Source organism: Coenobita brevimanus, chromosome 90, assembly GCF_032717465.1.
Source record: "Coenobita brevimanus isolate Jiangsu-jjx chromosome 90, ASM3271746v2, whole genome shotgun sequence".
In the NCBI taxonomy this organism is placed as follows: domain Eukaryota; kingdom Metazoa; phylum Arthropoda; class Malacostraca; order Decapoda; family Coenobitidae; genus Coenobita; species Coenobita brevimanus.
The window spans coordinates 34,645,389-34,665,236 of record NC_137043.1 but is presented as its reverse complement, the minus strand read 5'-3'; the positions used below and the strand labels follow the sequence as shown (position 1 = coordinate 34,665,236).

The following is a 19,848-nucleotide window of genomic DNA, read 5'->3' as shown; positions in this document are numbered from 1 at the left end:
TATAAGCTTCACAAATCGCCTAGCTACGACGGGGTTCTCTGAAGCTGAATAAAATCATCATGAAGGATGAAGAACAGAAAACAGGCACTTCCAAACACACACACACACACACACACACACACACACACACACACACAAAGAAGTTAAAAATACCTTGATCAGTCAGTTTCCTAGTCTGCTCGGTTGTGTTAGCAGTTGAGCCCTGGCAAAATACACGAGCAAGCACTCTTCCACGTCCTCCTTGCCTTCTTAAAGCCGCTCCATCAAGACAGAGGGCTGGAATAACAATGACTCCGGGATCTCAACCTTCCCGAACCTCCTCTATCCCCCCAAACTCAAAATAGGTAAGATACATACTTCAGATGGCGGCCGAGGGCGATGGATTATTTTGACGCAGACGCTAAATGACGTCTTTCTTTTTTAATTCCTGCTACATACATACGAGTTTACTCCTCTTCGATTTTTTATTTTTATCTGTGAAATTATATACGGTATATTCTTCATTAACAACCTGACAGCTAGGGGGTCTTAAAACGTGAACAATATCGTTGTAATATATCAAGAACATAATGAAACAAGACGTCAATGCCGCATCAGATCGAGGGGATGGAATATCAGTAACTTCGGAATCTTAACAGCCCTGCACATCCTGGTATCTCACATGCAATCGAAATGAACAGGATAAACACTTAAAACACTTCATATAAATTCAATTATCATAAACTAGTCGAAGTACCAAGCCTTCCTGTTTACTTGCAAAAAACTAGAAAGTGCTCAGAAAGCGCATACGCCAATGCCATTCTCAATTAAATGGATCCGGATCTGGATCCGTGGATATAGGATCCGGCCCCAAAATTTAATCAATTCTTTCTTGGTCCATGGCCCACCCTACCACAAAATTTCATCAAAATCCGTCCAGGACTTTTTAAGTAATCCTGCTAACAGTAAAACAGACAGACAAACAAACCAACGCGGGGTAAAACATATCTTCTTGCCGGAGGAAAAAAAATAAAAATTACTGAGTTTAATACATCTATCACTATCACCACTCTCACTAATATCAAGGTCGCTACCACAACCACAACTATCACCACTTCCACACTCGCCACTTTCAGCTTCATGATTATCTTCGCTAACATTTACATCATCACTACCATTTATATGCCTATTCACCAAATATATTACGCCTTTAACGAATGATCTTCATCAATGGAATTTTAAGGCATACTTTTGCGCTTTCGTCAACCCGCAATCACAAGACCAAATGCATATAGATCATGTCCATAAGAGTATCTACCGGTAATTCAGTATCTTGTGGTACCGCAGATGTCTAGTACGTGTGCGTGGATGTGTATACAGGATCATAAAATAAGTAAACTATACCCAGAACGATTTCAAATATGGTCACTAGAGTATCTTTGGTATGAACTGGCGAGCGCGAGCACAGAAACACACACACACACACACACACACACACACACACACACACACACACACACACACACACACACACACACTCTCTCTCTCTCTCGGCACCATTAAGGGCCGCCTCGTGCCTCCACCCCCGGCCATCCATCTCGTTGCAGGGGACAATAAGTTGCAATATTGGGGGCCGGAAGCTTGTCACCTCGCCAAGCAGGTATAGCAGTCCCCCAGCCACCCCTCCTGAATCATAACACAGCTCATACAAGGATAATGCACGCCTTTAACACAGCACGTGTGAGAGTTTTATGGGTTTAAGTTTTATACTCGTGTCTTACAGTTTCGTTTCCTTCTTTATCATTACTGTTGTTGCTGTTTTTTTATGTAAAGCAGTCACCCAGCCCAGCCCTCCTAAATCATAATACAACTAATACAAGGGTACTGCACGCGTTTAACACAGCAGGAGTGGGAGTTTCATGAGTTTCTTTATGGTACCTGTGTTTCTTTTAGCAGCGGTTTAAGGTATTATGTTACTATTCCTCTTCATCATGTACCATCCAAGCCATCAGAATCATTACTCATTCAAGGATACTTCCAGAAACAAACAGTATGACTCATATAACTGTATATGTACTTCTTTCCGCAATGTATGATGGTTATGCTTCCTGTTTTACCGGTGTTCTGATTATTTTTATCACTACTACTACTACTACTACTACTACTACTGCAACTGCTACTACTACTGTCGTTGTTCTTGACTGCGTTCCGGGTAACCAGCCTCCTGAATTACAACACAGCTCACCTAGGAATAACGCAAGTACTTAACATAGCACGAATGGAAAAGGTTATAAATATCATTAAGTTTCACCTATTGGTTTATCGTCTTAGTTTTGGTATCCTCATCCCTTAAAACTAAACCAGACACCTTAGACTTAACATAGCTCACCATGGGCTAACAACCATCAATTTAACACAAGGGAAAGGGAAATTAGGAAAGTAGTAATTGGGAAAGAAAAACCGTGTTCGTTCACTCTATTTACATATACAATATGTGGAGAGAGAGAGAGAGAGAGAGAGAGAGAGAGAGAGGTAAAGAAAAAGTTGGATATGAAAAAGAGACGGTTCTCTTTCGGAAAAATAAGCCTATATACTATCTTGCCTCCTCTCTCTCTCTCTCTCTCTCTCTCTCTCTCTCTCTCTCTCACACACACACACACACACACACACACACACACGCGCGCGCACACGCACACACACAAACCCCTCCTTTTACCATCTGTCTCCTTTCACACTTTTTCATCCCTCCTCACTCTCTCTCTCTCTCTCTAACCCTGTCCTCCCACTTTTTATCCTCTCTCTCCTTTGTCTCTCACTTCTTTCTCTATCTCTCCCTCCCTCTCTCTCAAAGGTGACGCATAAAAGAGGCTTGGTGTGAGGGGGCTGGACAAATGAGAGCGAGGGTTTGAAACTTGAAGGGTCGGGGAGCGAAACGGAGTGAATGGAGAGGAAGCGAAAGAGACTGGGACTGGAGACAGAGACTAGGAAGACACTAAGAGAGAGAGGGAGAGGCTAGAGACTGTGAGTGACAGAGACATGAGAGACACTGTGAGTGAGGGACTAGAGAGTATAAGTTACAGAAAGAGACTAGAGACTGACTTGAGAGACAGAGAGAGACTGTGAGTGACAGAGACAAGATAGATACTGTAGGAGAGACTAGAGAGATATTGTGAGTTACAGAAAGAGACTAGAGACAGACTTGAGAGACACAGACTATAGACAGGAACTTGACATCTCACGACAGATAGAGACTAGTGACAGACAGACAGACTAAAAAAAAGACTAAACAGACAGACACAGATACTATAACCTACGATCAAGAAGAAGACCTAAGAAAGATTGGTATGTGAACAGTGTTTACTATATACTCGTGTGTGTGTGTGTGTGTGTGTGTGTGTGTGTGTGTGTGTGTGTGTGTGTGTGTGTGTGTGTGTGTGTGTGTGTGTGTGTGTGTGTGTGTGTGTGTGTGTGTGTATTCACATGAAAAAGAGTATTCTGTGTGTGTATGTATTTTTGTGTACGTACATGCATGCATGTGTGCGTACGTGCGGGTGTGCAAGTTAAAAAGGAGAGAGAGACCCAGTGATTTAGCAACACGTGCCTCTACTGGATAAGTCTGCCATTTTGGTTCCAGACACATCCCAACCTCATGGTACACTTCTAAGGCACACATTAAAGTGGCCCACAATAAACACCTCCAGCCATATTATTCCCACCACGGGGGCAAGTCTCTCAGGCTTGTAGTCTAAGAGCCACAGGAAATTTTGTGACACCTGTTTCTTAATAATTTTTAGCATATTACACCTCAGCATCCTCTTGTATATTACGAATGTCAATTATGTCCACATCAGAACGACGTATTAGAGCACAGAGGAATATGCGAAGGAAGAGGTGCCATGAAGCCTCCTATGCCACTTGAGATACGGACTTAAGAGCACTCCTGGCACCATCCTGTGAACAAATTCATAAATCGCTGAAGAGGAGGTGTTACGAAGCCTTCAATCATCCTTGGCAACCTCCTGTATACAAATGGCGTCACTGCCCAGTCCCTTCCCACACCACAACAGAGCCCCTACAACAAAATAATTCGCTGAAAAAGAGATGCTATGACGCGTCCGGTAAATAGGCCTACGCAAGATAAATCACCAAGCAACAGGGATTACGACACCTAGACCACTTAGAGTATCATCACCCAAATACCACCCATTTCACCTTCCCGTATCCAAAATGACGTCTTTCTCCACTCCCCTACCACGCTCCTGTATCCAAAATGGCGTCCTTGTCCACTCCCCTCCCACACCGCAGGGGGACGTCTAGTAGCGAGCGGGCAAAGGGAAAAGTAATGCGGGATTGAAAAATGGCGGTGGGGAGAGAAAGGGGCCGAGAGAGGAGAGTATCTGTGTCAAATTTGGAAATGTATTGTTCAGAGTGGAGTCGGGAGCGGCCACGGGTGATGAAATACTGACGGGGGAAGATGGGGGAGGGGGAAGGGGAGGAGGGGGAGGAACGGGAGGGGGAAGAGAGGAATAGAGAGAGAGGGGAGAGCAAAAAGGACTGGAAGAAGGATGAGGGAACAGAGGAGGAGAGGGGGGAAGAGGAAGAGAAGATGGGGAAGGGAAGGAGAGAGGGAAGGAGAGGAAGGGGAGGAGAGAGGAAGAAGGGGAAGGGGAGGAGAGAGGAAGAAGGGGAAGGGGAGGAGTGCATGAATTGCGACCCTGTACAGGTTTCCTCTCTCGTGACATATATGCAGGTTGAGAGAGAGAGAGAGAGAGAGAGAGAGAGAGAGAGAGAGAGAGAGAGAGAGAGAGAGAATGCTCCAGCCTGATGCCCTCGTTAGCATTATTCCACGAAAGATGCAGTTACCATGGAAACAAAAAAGCTGAAACTATATATAAAAAAACACAAGCCACTTCAATGCCAAAAAAATGTTATGATACTGAAAAATATTACACTGGTTACCGCCTTACGATTTTATTTCACCCAGGAAGGCTATCTGTTATGTCTAAACGTTGTTTGGAGTTGTGTGAAAGCTCTCTCTCTCTCTCTCTCTCTCTATCTTTTAATCCATTTTTCCTAACAGTGTCAAAGTGGAAGTTGCAAACCATAGGATGAAAGGGTACTCTCTCTCTCTCTCTCTCTCTCTCTTCCATCTTTTTTTTTTCTCCAACATAAAGACAAAATGGACGTCGCAAACCACAGAATGTATCTCTCTCTCTCTCTCTCTAACACAGTGCCAAAGAGGAGTCATTAAACAACAGAGATAATGACTAATAAAAAAACAACAGCCTCTCATCCCCTCCTGCCTTCTTCATCTTCGGTATTCGTTCAAAAAATAGAAAATCTGTTGGAGGTGAACGAAATAATTTTAGATTTTACCAAACGAAAAAAAAAAAATTAAATATCTGTCTAAAGCGCGCCTGAATTGTATAAATATATATTCGTGTGTGGCAATAGGAACATGACGCTGCTGGATGTGTGTGTGTGTGTGTGTGTGTGTGTGTGTGTGTGAGAGAGAGAGAGAGAGAGAGAGAGAGAGAGAGAGAGAGAAGCAGCAGCAGACATCAAACCGACTGATACTGAGAACTGGAAATACTGAAAATATTCTCTCCGCCTGTCCGCTCTTATTTACAGCACACACACACACACACACACACACACACACACACACACACACACACACACACACACACCATATATCCCAGTCCTATAGGTACAGTACAGCATACGCCCAAAAATGTGGACGCCCACAGCTTTTTTCTTCATTGTTCCTATGTGTATCGAATTTATCTGTGTTTTTAGCAATGAAAGAACCTACTAACAGTATGGCAATTCTTAATGACGCTTCCAATTACCATATATATATATATATATATATATATATATATATATATATATATATATATATATATATATATATATATATATATATATATATATATATATATATATATAAACAAAAATGTCTTGAAAAGTAAGAAATCTCCTCTATTTTATTCTTCCTACAGCTGGGAGATATTATTAAGACAACGCAGGTCTCACACCTTTTCCGATTACTTGGAGTAATTTCATAATAAGGCATTGAACACAACTGTGTCTGCATTTCTTGCTTTTACCACTAGACAAGTCCATGTTTCTGTCCTCAGTCATTTTTACCAAGACAGTAAGCCAGACAAATTCTCCAGACGAAAGTCGAACAAAAGAACAAAATCAAAATCTTTACATTTCGAGACGTCTGGGTTGATGTTAAAATAATAAGAGGTCCAGAGGAAGCCGAGAGGCATGTCTATTATCCTATCCGTTTCTTTATTGTTTCATTAGGCATGTAGGGGCCCGGGGCTAGCCTATTTAATTCAGATATACGTACGGCGAGGGTGACCACGTGCTTGCCCTTCATTTGTATTATGTGAGCAATAAATTCGAGTCATATCTCAGATGTAAACCCTTATGGGCTACATCCAGTCGGAACACTACCAGACGTCTTTTTGGTTATATGGTTATCAGAGAACGCAGTGATGGCTTCCTGGGCTACAAGAAATCATTTGGTGTTGTCACTCAATGTAAAGTTATCTGAAGGCAGCAGTATATCATGTGAGTGGATGGTGGACGCTCCTTCTAACCACAAAAAAGAAAAAAAAAAAAGAAAAATCCAGAGCTGACTAAATGAGTACATGTGAAGGCTGAGAATCCCGGCCGTATTACCTCTGACATATCTGACTGAACTGCCTGATTATGCAAAACCGCGAAAGTTACCAGGAAAGTAAAAATTAAGTTCTCATCATCATGGTCATCATGATCATCATAACCATTGTCATCACCATCACCATCATCACCAAAATCACGATCACCAACACTCATCATCATTATTATCAACCATCATCATCATAATCACCATCATCACCAAAATCACCATCACAACCATCATCATCATCATTTCTATGACCATCATCGCCCAAACTTGAATCCCTCCGAAGACATTTTCATTTCTTCTTAATACCGCAAAAATTCCACAGCCCATCAGGTCCATTCTCATATCAATTAACCTGCAGTCATCATCATCATCATCACTCTAAATCCCTAATAAAAAAGACCTTCATCTCTTCTAAACACAGCAGAATTCCCATCTTCCACATAGTCCATTATCATCAAATGACTCCAGCTGCAAGTATAATAATAATAATAATAATAATAATAATAATAATGATGATGATGATGATGCACAGTCCCGGGGCCGTGCTCTTCTGTTTATATGGGTCAATTTGTGATTCGGATGATGATGATGATGATGATGATGATGATGATCGTCACCACCCATCTTAACCATCATCCGAACGCTAAATCCACGGAAAAAAACTCCCACATTCCACCCACATCCTTAATCCATCATCAGAAGACTCAAGCCGGCAAGAGCTCAGTGACTCCCTAATGAGACGCTAAGGCCGAAGCTTCGAAACATCCCCACGATACATCACCTTCTCGGGTCGGGATAAATATTACGGTGATATTATGGATCCAACGCACAGTTACGGTGATATATCTTGACGAGTTCTAGCGATGCCTTCGGGTAATTTACAGCACCATTACGGGTTTTGTAAGTAGAAGGCTGTGAAATATGGTGTCATCTTGGTGAGTGGTGATTATGGAGGTGCTGATGGGTGTAATTGGCGTCAGATGGAAAAGTAGTTGAATTAGTGGTCGGTGGATGATATTTATGATTGCTGGATTGGCTTTAGCCTTGTGTTTCGGGGATTTTCAGAACATATAATTACTGAACTGAGACAGGTGGGCCGCTCACCCCCCCCCCCTCTCTCTCTTTTATACCGTACTCGTCACATCTCTTGCTTCTCTCAGTTCCTTATCTAAGAACATCATCATCAGTATCACATTCATCTTAACCTTATATCCCGAAGATAAATTGGGTCCGAAAATCCATTAACAGGATAAAAAGACAAGCAGGTGAACTATCAACTTAATATCCAGCGAAATGAACTATTAAACCAATCACTCATCATGACTCAGGCACTGACATCTATACTGTATATTCTCCATGCAAAAATACAAGACAATAATTCTGCTCTCACAACAATTCTAGGCTATGTATAATTCCCTCGCCGATTAAGTCAGCAATTTCACTATCAGAGGCCTTCTAAAAATCGAATATATTGGTATGGCAGAGGCAAAAAAATAAATAAATAAATAAATAAATAAATAAATAAAATGATTATAATAGAAGTCGTGGTATTTCATAGATTATGATTCGGCGCATTAATCTAAGGCCACATGGAAGGAATACAGAATTAGAGACTGACTAGAAGAGTGAGTGAGGCTGAAGGGAGGGGAGGGGGGCCGAGAATGAGATGGTGAGAGATGGGGAGGGAGGGGATCGAGGATGAGATGAAGAGAGATGGGGAGTGGGAGACCGAGGATGAGATGGAGTAATGGGGTGGAGAGGTATATGAGGGAGGGTGATATCAGTTGGACTAAGGGGAGCACGACTGAGACTGACCAGAAGAGTGTGTGTGAGGCTGAAGGGATGAGGGGGGGGGAACCGAGAATGAGATGAAGTGACGGAGTGTAGAGGTATATGAGGGAGGGTGGTGTCGGCTGGAGGGAGGGCAGCGTGTTGTTATAGACAGATAAAATTAGTCCAACCATCTCTACAATAATCTCTACTATCAAACTGACAACACCACGGCTAAATCCAGTCTTGCGTGGAGATCAATTCCTAGTAAATCTCCACTGATGACGGTGTGGTTTTGGGGTTGATGTCATCTTTAAAATTACTCTTGGTAACTTTAAACTATTTCATTCCAGTCAGGAGGTACTCGTAGATTAGGAAATGGAGAGTTTGATATATGTTTCAGTAACCAATTCCCTAGTATGTGGCTCTCCTAACCTGAGTATAATAGCCTTGCAGTGGCTAAGAAATGATGATGATGACGATGACGATGATAATAATAATAATAACGATAATAATAATAATAATAATAACAATAATAATAATAGAAAAATAATAACTATAGGCATTTTTTTTTTTTATCGAGGCGAAGATGCACTTGACAGGTTCGTGATGACTGGCTAAATGCAACCTATATGTGAGGCAGAAATTTGAGTTAGTAAATAAATTTCGATCCAAATTACCTGGGATTTTATCTGAAATACAACGAGGTTATTCGGACATGTTGCATTCTGCCAATCATCCCCAACCTGTCATGTGCAACTTCGCCTCGACAAAAAAAAAAAAAAAAAAAATATATATAATAAAAATAAATACGTAAATTAATAAAGTATGTATTAATGAGGGAAAAAATAAAGCCCACTCCCATTCAAGGTATTTTAATTAATCCCTGTAATCCCAAGCAAGTCAAACAGTAATCCGCTCCAAATCCAGCCTTGCATCTACCCGTACATCCCAGCTAAAGCGATTGTTAACGGGGTCGGTACTTAAGGGCGACGTTATTAAGGCAGGAAGCGTGAGTTACGACTTAATGGCCCTCAACAAATATACGCCCGCAATGGCAATAAACCCCAGCACACATCTCGCCAATATAATGAAGTTTTAATAAGTGTGTGGATCTGCAAACTGAGGGACGCATGGGAGGCAGAAATGGCTTATGGTGTCTGATTGTTGTTGTTACTGGTTGTTGGTAAATCGTCTAGGGCTGGAAAGTACAAAATGGGATGTTTACTTGTTGACTGGTTTTCTTTTCTGTGTGTGTGTGTGTGTGTGTGTGTGTGTGTGTGTGTGTGTGTGTGTGTGTGTGTGTGTGTGTGTTTTACTATCTCTACTAATCTTCCAATTCTTCTCCCTCAAGTGTCCGCGAGATCAAAATCAGTACCGCCGATGCTAAAGAAACACACATACCTCGTCTCTCTTCCTCATCAACATCTAACTGTCCAACTTACATTTCCCTTCCTCATCAATATCCACCTCTCCCTACGTTTACTCCTCACTTTTTCTTATCTCCTCTTCCCTAGGCGTCCACAGCATCAAGATCACCAAGGTCAAGGTGCCCCGGATGCTGGAGGCAGGTGGGGCGGCTGACCTGGACTGCGAGTGGAAGGAGGACAGTGATCAGATGTACTCGGTCAAGTGGTACCAGGGAGCCCACGAGTTCTACAGGTATACCCCTTCCGGAAGAGACCCAGTACAGGTGTTTGAGATTCCCACGCTGGATGTTGAGGTGAGTAATAATTACCTACCTATTGTACCTACCTGCCTGAGAACTTACTAGACCTATCGATCGACCTACCTATCAACTATCTATCTGTTTATTTACTTATCTACATATTAACTCTCAACCCACCCACCTACCTACCTATTGGACCTACCTATTACCTCTCTCTCTCTCCCTTTAATCTCTCTCTCTCTCTCTGAAGAACTGTCAGCTTAAGCGGTTTTGCGAGAGGGACTTAATCAGGTGATGGACTATAGCTACTGAAGATGGTGTTGTGTGTGAGGTGGAATGCTAAGTCAATGGACGTGTGACCCTCTTCATTTGACGATCGATTTTCCCGTTTTTGTTACTGATTTTACATTCATTTATACCTGGGGACAAAGGTTACAGGATGACGATGATGATGATGAATCGAAATCAATTTATGTTTGCCAGGAAAACTAACATCTAATCGAGTGATGATGATGACGATGATAAAGACGACGATGATGCTGATACTTAAAAATCGTGTTATGTTAGCCCGGAAAATTAATATCTAAGCAAATTCCTGACAGGGTAAGGGTTAATTCACGTACTGCATAATCCTCTGATAAGGATAAAGGAGAAGAAAGAAGAGACAAACAATAGCTGAAAAGTATCAAGAAAAGTGAGGCAGAAACACGGCCTGGGAGGGCATGGAACTTTGTGAGGTGAAAAGAGAAAAGTAAATGCAATATGAAGAAATAACGCAAAAGAAAATAAAGGAAAAGGAATTAGAACAGAGGAAAACCAAAATTGGGAAGCTGAAGCAGTAGTGAGGGAGTAAGGGGAGGTGAGATGAAGAGCATAAATATGAAAAAGCCTGAAAAAATTATGCTGGGGAGGGGAAAGCACTGGGAGGAAGAACAGCAAAAAGAACAACATAAATATAAAACAGAATGAAGCAATGAGGAGAACGAAAGAAAATCAGAAACAATGGAAATAAATAATAAATGTGAGAATCGACAGGATACGAGATCAAGGGGAGCTGGTACCATGAAAGGAACAGCGCAAATAGGAACCAAAAGGGAGAAATAACGTTCAAACAGGGGAATAAAGAGCCTCGAAACACGGGGCTAAAGAGCTCGAAACGCGAATAAAGAGCTCGAAACAGGGGAATCAAGAGCTCGAAACAGAGGAATCAAGAGCTCGAAGCAGGGGAATAAAGGGATCGAAACGGGGGAATAAAGAGCTAGAAACAGGGGAATAAAGAGCTAGAAACGGGGGAATAAAGAGCTCGAAACGGGGGAATAAAGAGCTCGAAACTGGGGAACGAAGAGCTCGAAACAAGGGAATACACAGCTCGAAACAGGAAAAATAGAGAGCCTCAAAAGGGGGGAATAAAGAGGTCGAAACGGGGGAATGAAGACGCAGAAGCAGTGGAAGGGAAATAATAAATGTGAGAATCTAGGCGAGAGGACAGGCGGAGATAATATACGGCCTGGGAGAGCAAGGGGAGGTGTAGCAGGCACTTTAATCTGCAGGCTGTTACCATGGGACCACCTCCTCCCCCCGAACTTTACCGCTCCTCCGCCATCTATATTTCACCTCCTTTTTACCTCCCTCCTCCCCCTCCCCCTCCCCACCTCCAAACTCTTCCTTTTCTTTACTTTTCTTTTTCTTTTTTAGGTGAGGTCGCGTTGTCTCTTTGGATATTGATGATAATCTCATATAGAATTTAATGATAATTATATCTCACTCAACAATCATATCTCGTCATGGTGGTTATGTTTGCAAACTCCTTCACCAAAAGACGTATTCCCTAAATCTCAAAGAAAAATAACTAAATATAAATATAAATAAAAACAAGAAATTAAATTACGACTACGTAGTCAAGGCCTTAAACTCCAGAATATATATATATATATATATATTCATTTATTAAATTGTATAATTATCACCAGCACAAACCAGAAATTACCAAGACAACAGGAGTACACGTGGGTGGCAGGAGACAATGTTAAAAGTATTGAATGATTTTATATATATACATATATATATCTATAGATATATATATATATATATATATATATATATATATATATATATATACATATATATTTTTTTGTGTGTGGAGAACGTCAGACGATGTTGTTAAAAGGAGAAATTATACCAAGGGGTTTAGCTATTAGTCACGGTATATATTTATTGATGTTTAGAAATGTTTAATAGACTTGTGGAACGTTTTCTCAGTAAAGAATTATAGATAGCGATTTATTTCGGCTGTCTGACGATATTTTTCAGTAATGGGGATATTTTGACGGTCGAAAAAATCAACCGTTCAACCCGACGACGTCATTTGCACCTTATTATTGGTATTTCCGGTCGAATTTCTGCAACTTGGAAGAGGATTTCTCGAACTGGAAATCCTACATAGAGCCTTCATTAACCTCTATTACCATGAGGGGTCTTTCCAGTGCTGAGTAAACGTCTGCCGAAAGCAAGATTAAAAATGTGAAAGACGTCATCGCACTGCAGGGGTTAAGCTATCAATGACACTGCTTATCTCTGCTTAGAATTAATGGACAGTCTTATGCAATGGCGTTATCATTATTACAGTGCTTATCTCTGCTTAGAATTATTGGACAATTTTGCAGTGGGGTTACGTTACCATAGCCTGCTTATCTCCGCTTAGAATTACTGGAGTCATATGCAATGGGGTCATTATATCTATTACACTGATTATCTTTCCTTAGAATTACTGGACAGTTTTATGCAAAGTTTGTTAAATGAACTGAATTGCATCGCTCTTACTGTGGTCTTTCAACATACTGGTCTTATTATTAGAGTTTGCATGCGCTGAACAATGAGTGAATAGAAATGTGGCTCATATTCACTACATGATGATGATGATGATGATGATGATGATAGCGGCGGCGGCGGTGGTGGTGGTGGTGGTGGTGGTGATTCGTGTGTGTTTTCATTCGTCTGCCTTGCTCCTTCTCTATCTTTCTGTCTCTTTCCTTCCTCTTTCTCCTTTCATTTTTTTTTCTCCATTCTTCTCTCACCCCTCAAGTGTCACTCTGCCAGCCCCTCCTGTCTATCAACCTTCTCTCTCTCTCTCTCTCTCTCTTCCCCACCCCTCCCCATTTTCTTCTCTTTCAATCCCGTTTATTTCGCTTTTCTATCATTCCTCTCTTCCCACACGCCTCTCCCCTCTTGTTTCCCCTCATTTCCCTCTCTCTCTCTACCTTCTCCCCTCCTCACCCTTCTTTCTACTCCTCCTCACCTTCCTCCCTCCCTCTTCCCTCTCTTCTTTTGTTTCCTCGTCTCTTTCACTTCCCTTTCCTTCTCCTCCCTCTTTCCTTTAATTCCTCCCCCTCCATTCCTCCCCTCCCTCATCCATCTCCCCTCCTCATTCTTGCCCTCACTCCCTTTTTCCCCTCTCCCTCTCCCTCTCCTCACTTTTCTCTCCTTTCCTTCTTCCTATTCTCACATCCCTCTCCTTTACTCTTCTTACTCCTCCTCTCTCCCTTCTTCCTCCCTTCATTGTCCTCTCACTTTCTCTACTCTTCTCCTTATTCCTCCTTCCCCTCGCTTTCCCCTTTCTCTCATATTTCCTCCCCCTCCTCTTTCTCCTCACTTCCCTCCTTCTCTCCCTATTCTCTCCCTCTCTCCTGTCACTCTTCACTCCTTCATTTTTCATTCTCCCTTCTTTCATCCCCCTCTCAACTCTTCCTTCCCTCTTCTCCTCCCATTATTCCTCCTTCCCTCATCAGCCATCCCTTCCTTTTCATCCCTATAATACATCATTTTGATTCTCTCTCCCACTCACTGATCCTTTTCACCTTTCTCTTTCAATCTCTCTCTCTCCTCCTTTTTACATTTCTCTCTCTAATCCTCCCCACTTCTCATTCTTCCCTCCCTCCCTCCATCTTCCCTCTTCTCTCCTTCCCTCACCTTTTCTTTCCATCCTTCACGTGTACTCTCCCAACCGCACCCGTCAGATCCCTTTCTTTTCCTTTTCCTTTCTTCCTTTTTTTCTTTTACTCATTCATCTTCACCCAACATCTTCCCCCTTCCTGTCTCCCTGCCTCTCCTCTCTCCTCCCTGCTTCCTCCTTTCCTCCCTCCTTTTTCCTCTTCCTCTTTCTGTTCCCCATCTTCCCTCCTCCCTCGTCACCTCTCTTGTCTATCACCCTAGCTAGTGAGGTCGTGGGACGTGACACCTGCCTTTCCTCTTCTCCCCATCCACACACACACACACACACACACACACACACACACACACACACACACACACAAAGATCGTGGGGAAGCAGCGTACGAATCTTCGGCGTAACCACATAAACCAAAGAACCATTTCACCAATTCTGTTTCTCCCTTATATCATTCCACCCTCTCCCTTACCTTTCTCTCTCCCCTCTTCTGCATATTGCTCCTTCATCCACCTACATTTCCTTTTTATCTCCTCTCCTCTCTATATTACTCCTCCATCCCTCCCCTCTCTTTCTCTTCCCCAACAGAGAGAAAGATCGTGGGGAGGCAGTGTCAGGATCGCCAACGTAACCATCGGGGCAGAGGGACCTTTCCACTGCGAGGTCTCCGCTGACGGTCCCACATTCCACACCGCCTCTGACTCCGCCGAGATGAAGGTTGTGGGTGGGTAAGATGAGAGAGAGAGAGAGAGAGAGAGAAAGAGAGAATGTTTGAAGAATGCAGAGAGGTTAAGAATTACTGTATATACAGGAAAAGGCAGCGGAGTCACAGGGCAGAAATATTTAAGACCAGAGGATGGACAGAGAGGAGAGGAGAGGAGAGGAGAGGAGAGAGGAGAAGAGAAGAGCGTGCGAGTGCGAGCGTGTTGGCCTATGCATATGAATGTGAAATTGTAAGTGCATGAGTGAATGGATGATTGAGTGCTTGAATGAAAATGTGTGCACATTTAATAAATGTATGTGGTCTAAGTGTCAGTATATACTGTATATATGAGTAAGTGTACATGCATGTGTAATTATAGCGCGTGTAAACTCAATGTACAATTACGAAGAACTGGAACTACTGCAATCTCACTAATTGGTCGGATGTATCTGGCTATCGTGTCGTAGCAAAATGTATAATTTCTGAATGAATTTCTTACGAAGTGGTGTTACGACTGGGTAATATATATATATTTGTCTGAAGTCACACCGAAAACTGTAAGATAATATCCACCTGCGGAACAGTGGAAGTGTAGTAGAATTAAATGTCTCCAACTGTACATCTAAATAACCTCTCTCTCCCTCCTCACCTCCAGACCTACCCGACGGAGGCCCAATGGTGAAGGGGGTGAAGACCATGTACAAAGTGGGCGATTGGGTGGATCTCAGGTGTGTGTCACGGAGATCAAGGCCCCCTGCTACACTATCCTTCACTCTCAACTCTAAACCAGTGAGTATTATTTTATGTAACCTCAACTAACCTAGCCTTATTCTCTGCTTGCCTGTCTTGTAATAGGATGGATCTGTGGTCTCATGCAGATCAATCGAACCTAAGCCTAATCTAATATAATCTAAATTGAGCTCTCATGTCCGGTCCGGTGGTGGTGGTGGTGATAACACAGATAACTCCTATCTTCCCTGCCGGTTCACTAGGGATAGATGACAGTACAAAATAACTACAGAGATAATAAATAAAGATACTGATGGTGGTAAAAAAAAAAAAAACTACAGTATAAACAAAAATCAAGCACCGATGCTTTCCCTTTCCCCTTCCCCAGGTTCACATAGGGTGGATGGAGCCTCAGAACAACTACAACGACACTGAAGGCCTCACCATCAGTTCGCGTCAGCTGCACTTCACGCTGCTGCCGGATATGCTGAGGCACGGCGAAGCGCGGGTACGGTGCGCGGCGCAGATCCCGGGCACCCTCTATCACCAGACCTCAGATGGGGTGCTCACTATCCTATCACCCTACCACGCCTCGGTTAGGGACGCTGCTGGTACGTACACACACACACACACACACACACACACACACACACACACACACACACACACACACACACCTTTCCCTACACTTACGTACACACCAATACATAAGTACACCCAAACACACTTAAACAGAACCCCAACAAACACAGGTACACCCAAACACACTTAAATAAAACCCCAACAAACATAAGTACACCCAAACACTCTTAAAAACACATTAGTACGTCCAAATACTTGTATAAATAAAACCCCAACAAACATAAGTGCACCCAAAAACCACAAATAGAACGCCAACAAACACTAATACACAAAAACACAAAGAGTACACCCAAACACACTTAAATAAAACCCAAGCAAACAAAAATACACCCAAATCCACTTAAATCAAACCTCTACAAACCTAAGTAGACCCAAACACACTCAGCACACCCAAAAACACTCAAACAAAACCCCAACAGACCTAAGCACACCCAAACACACTTAAATCACACCCCAAGAAACCTAAATACACCCAAACACACTTAAATCAAAACCCCAACACACACACGCCTCCTCAAGCGACACAGGGGCCGCAGCCTTGCCCCCCCCAGACACGCCTCTCCTGCTGGTAATGGCGCCCTTGGGACCACACACCACACTGCCACGAATACCAATTACCAACACACTCCAGCTTTACCAACAAAATTCCAAAAACTTATGAAGGTAAATTTTTATAACTTAACCCCTTCATCCCCGTGACTCTCTCTCTCTCCCTCTCTCTCAATAACATTCATGAGATAGGGGTGGACGGGGCTCGATAAATTTGGTGTGAGGATGAGAAAAAAAGAAAAAATGGTTCGACAACAGTACTGCCATACCGAAAGTGGTACTGATATCACGAGAGGAGAAAGACCATGCTTCCTGCCTGCTATCTTTGTCTTATCATCAGTAGCAGAGAGACAGATAGACAGACACAGATAAAGAGAACACACACACACACACACACACTAAGAGAGAGAGAGAGAGAGAATCTTTAATGATGTTGATCCTATGCCACCATTATGATAACCTTTCTTTCTTTCTTTCCTACAGGTAGAGTGAGTGACCCTCCTTATCACGTGGTTCTAGCAGCCCTACAGATGATGATGATGATGGTGATGAGCCGTCTCTGAGTCACCACCCGTCATCACCCTCATCACTACCAACTCATCACTATTATAGCCATTAGCATCACTTTCCTTAAATCATCATCACGAAGACGGATATTAAAGTATTGGGCTCAACACGAAGTTACTCAAGTCATCACAACTACTAATGAGAACACTTTATCATCACTTTAATAACCACCACTCCTGTCACCACAAATAATTACGGTCATTACGGCGTTACTGCTCCTCATTACCAATCAAATAACCTCGCTCATCACTCTAAACTACATCACCCTAGTCATCACCCTTTTCATCATCCATTTTATCTCGTTAATAAAACTTGTCCTTTTTTTAAATTAATCAACTTACGCATCTTGCAAAATAATTATAGTTATTATCCTTATCACCTGAGTAATTAGATAGCAAATAACTAATAGGGAGTCAGTTATAATTAATGTATAAATAACCAATCAACACTATTTTTTTTCGATCATCGCTCAGTTATCATCACCATCTAGTTATAAGTCGTTATTGTATGTCATCACTAATTATCAGTTACTCATCGCAAGTTATCAATTACTCATCACTAGTTATCATTTATCAGTTACTTATCACTAATTATCATCTGTTATCAGCTATATATTTATCACTAGTGTTATCATCAGTTATTAGTTGCTTATCATGTTATTATTAGTTATAAGTTGCTTATCGAGAATTATCATCAGTTGTCAGATACTTATTACTAGTTTTCATCAGTTACCTGTTACTTATCACTAGTTATCACCTACAGCACTGGTTATCAATCATTACTAATCATGTCATCACTATTTTTTTTACAGTTATCAGTTATTACTACGGTAGTTATATATCAGTTATCAGTAGTTACCATTCATCATTGACTTTTATCACTAATTATCACTTCTTATCACCACTAGTTATCATCAGTCATTACTAGTTATCAAGTCATCACTAATTATAACTGTTCATCACAAATTACTATCAGCAATCACTAACTGGTCATCACTATTCATCTGTCAATGCTACTTATGCTTCAATAGTTACTAGCCAACACTACGGTAGATATCACCACATTTCATCACTATCACCTGTCATCACTTTGGCCATAACCTTTATTTCCTCTCTACACTGCAGCATTCTTCAGCTGTCATCACTCATCACCAACACTGTCAGCATCAGTTCAGTTATTCATCATTTTATCACCACTATTCAACATGGTCATCACTATCCCCATTACAATGTCATACTCGCAGCTATCATTTAATCATCATCACTCATCACCCATCACGTCATCACTAATCAACATAAGTCATTACTCTTGTCATCACCAATTATAATGGCCATCACTCAAATATACCATTCATCACTTTCATCATAAGCATTTAAGCATAATCAAAAAATCATCACTTTCAATATAATCATCATTCATCATTCATTCGTCAAAAACCGATCAATTTTAATCATCACTTTCCTCATCACCATTTCAGTATCATCAACTGTGACCACCATATTAATCGTCATAAAAGTCATCACCCATCAGCTTAATCATCACTTTCGTCATCACCATTAAGACTCAACACAAATCAATACAATTTAACCTAATCATCACTACTCATCACCATCCAGTCCACAAGACATATATAATCAGCCAACCTAGCCACAACTTCATCACCAATCCATTTAATCATCACTTCCGTCATCACTAAATCGAGCCAACAGAAATCATCATCTTTTAATCTGGTTATGAGTCATCACCAATCAATGTAATCATCACTTCCGCCACCACCACTTAAACTTCTCATCATAGCTCATCACCATTCACCAGTCATAAAATTCACCATCAGTCAATTTAATCATCACTTTCGTCATCACCATTTAAACTGGTCGCCAAAAATCACCACCCAACCTAGCCACAAAATTCATCACAAATCCATTTAATCATCACTTTCGTCACCACCATCTAAATTTATCAGAAATAGTCATCACATAATCATCACACTCAATCTAATCATCACTACCACTACTACTCATCAATCTCGAAGGCAACTAATCCTTTCAGTCCAATAACCCTTTTAATCTTCTTTTGCTTTATTCATTTATTTTACTTGCTATTTGCCTGTTATTCAAATTAGCAGAACCTTTTCGAAATAAATGGGTAACTTACAGCCTTCCTTAAACCCCCCTTCAATAACCATGGCTTTTCCTATGTTATGTAAAATCGCCTGGATGTAGCGAGATTAAACGAGAATAATACATCATCGGACTGAAGGGGTTAAAATCAGAGTCCAAAAATAAATAAATAAATAAGTAAATAATCACCCTAATACCCACGTAAAAAAAACGCTAGTATTATCATAACCAAAATTTCAGTACCGATATTACTAGTCATGTTCATCACCACCCGCTCATCACCACCACCACCATCATCATCATCACTACCCAAAGCTCACGTTATGACGGTATCAACACAGAAGTATAGTGATAATTAAACAACTTCCTTGATGGAAAAAAAAAAAAACTGTTCATTGGTATAGTGTACTGAAAGTGTATGTGTTGCTGTATAGGTAAATTAAGAAGTACTGTGTATGGATGCATATTACTACGTCAATGGATTTATAT

The 19,848-nt window shown here is 41.5% G+C and overlaps 1 protein-coding gene across 1 annotated transcript; it reads left to right on the top strand.

The window, feature by feature from the left end:
* The first annotated feature begins 1,299 nt into the window (after window positions 1-1,299).
* LOC145411669 (junctional adhesion molecule 2A-like) lies at window positions 1,300-17,235 on the top strand. Its single transcript, XM_080281675.1, has 6 exons — window positions 1,300-1,337; window positions 9,965-10,160; window positions 14,638-14,773; window positions 15,408-15,541; window positions 15,870-16,092; window positions 17,156-17,235. Exons 1-6 carry the CDS (start codon window positions 1,327-1,329, stop codon window positions 17,233-17,235), a joined length of 780 nt encoding a protein of 259 aa, XP_080137801.1. The 5' UTR covers window positions 1,300-1,326.
* Window positions 17,236-19,848: the final 2,613 nt, after the last annotated feature.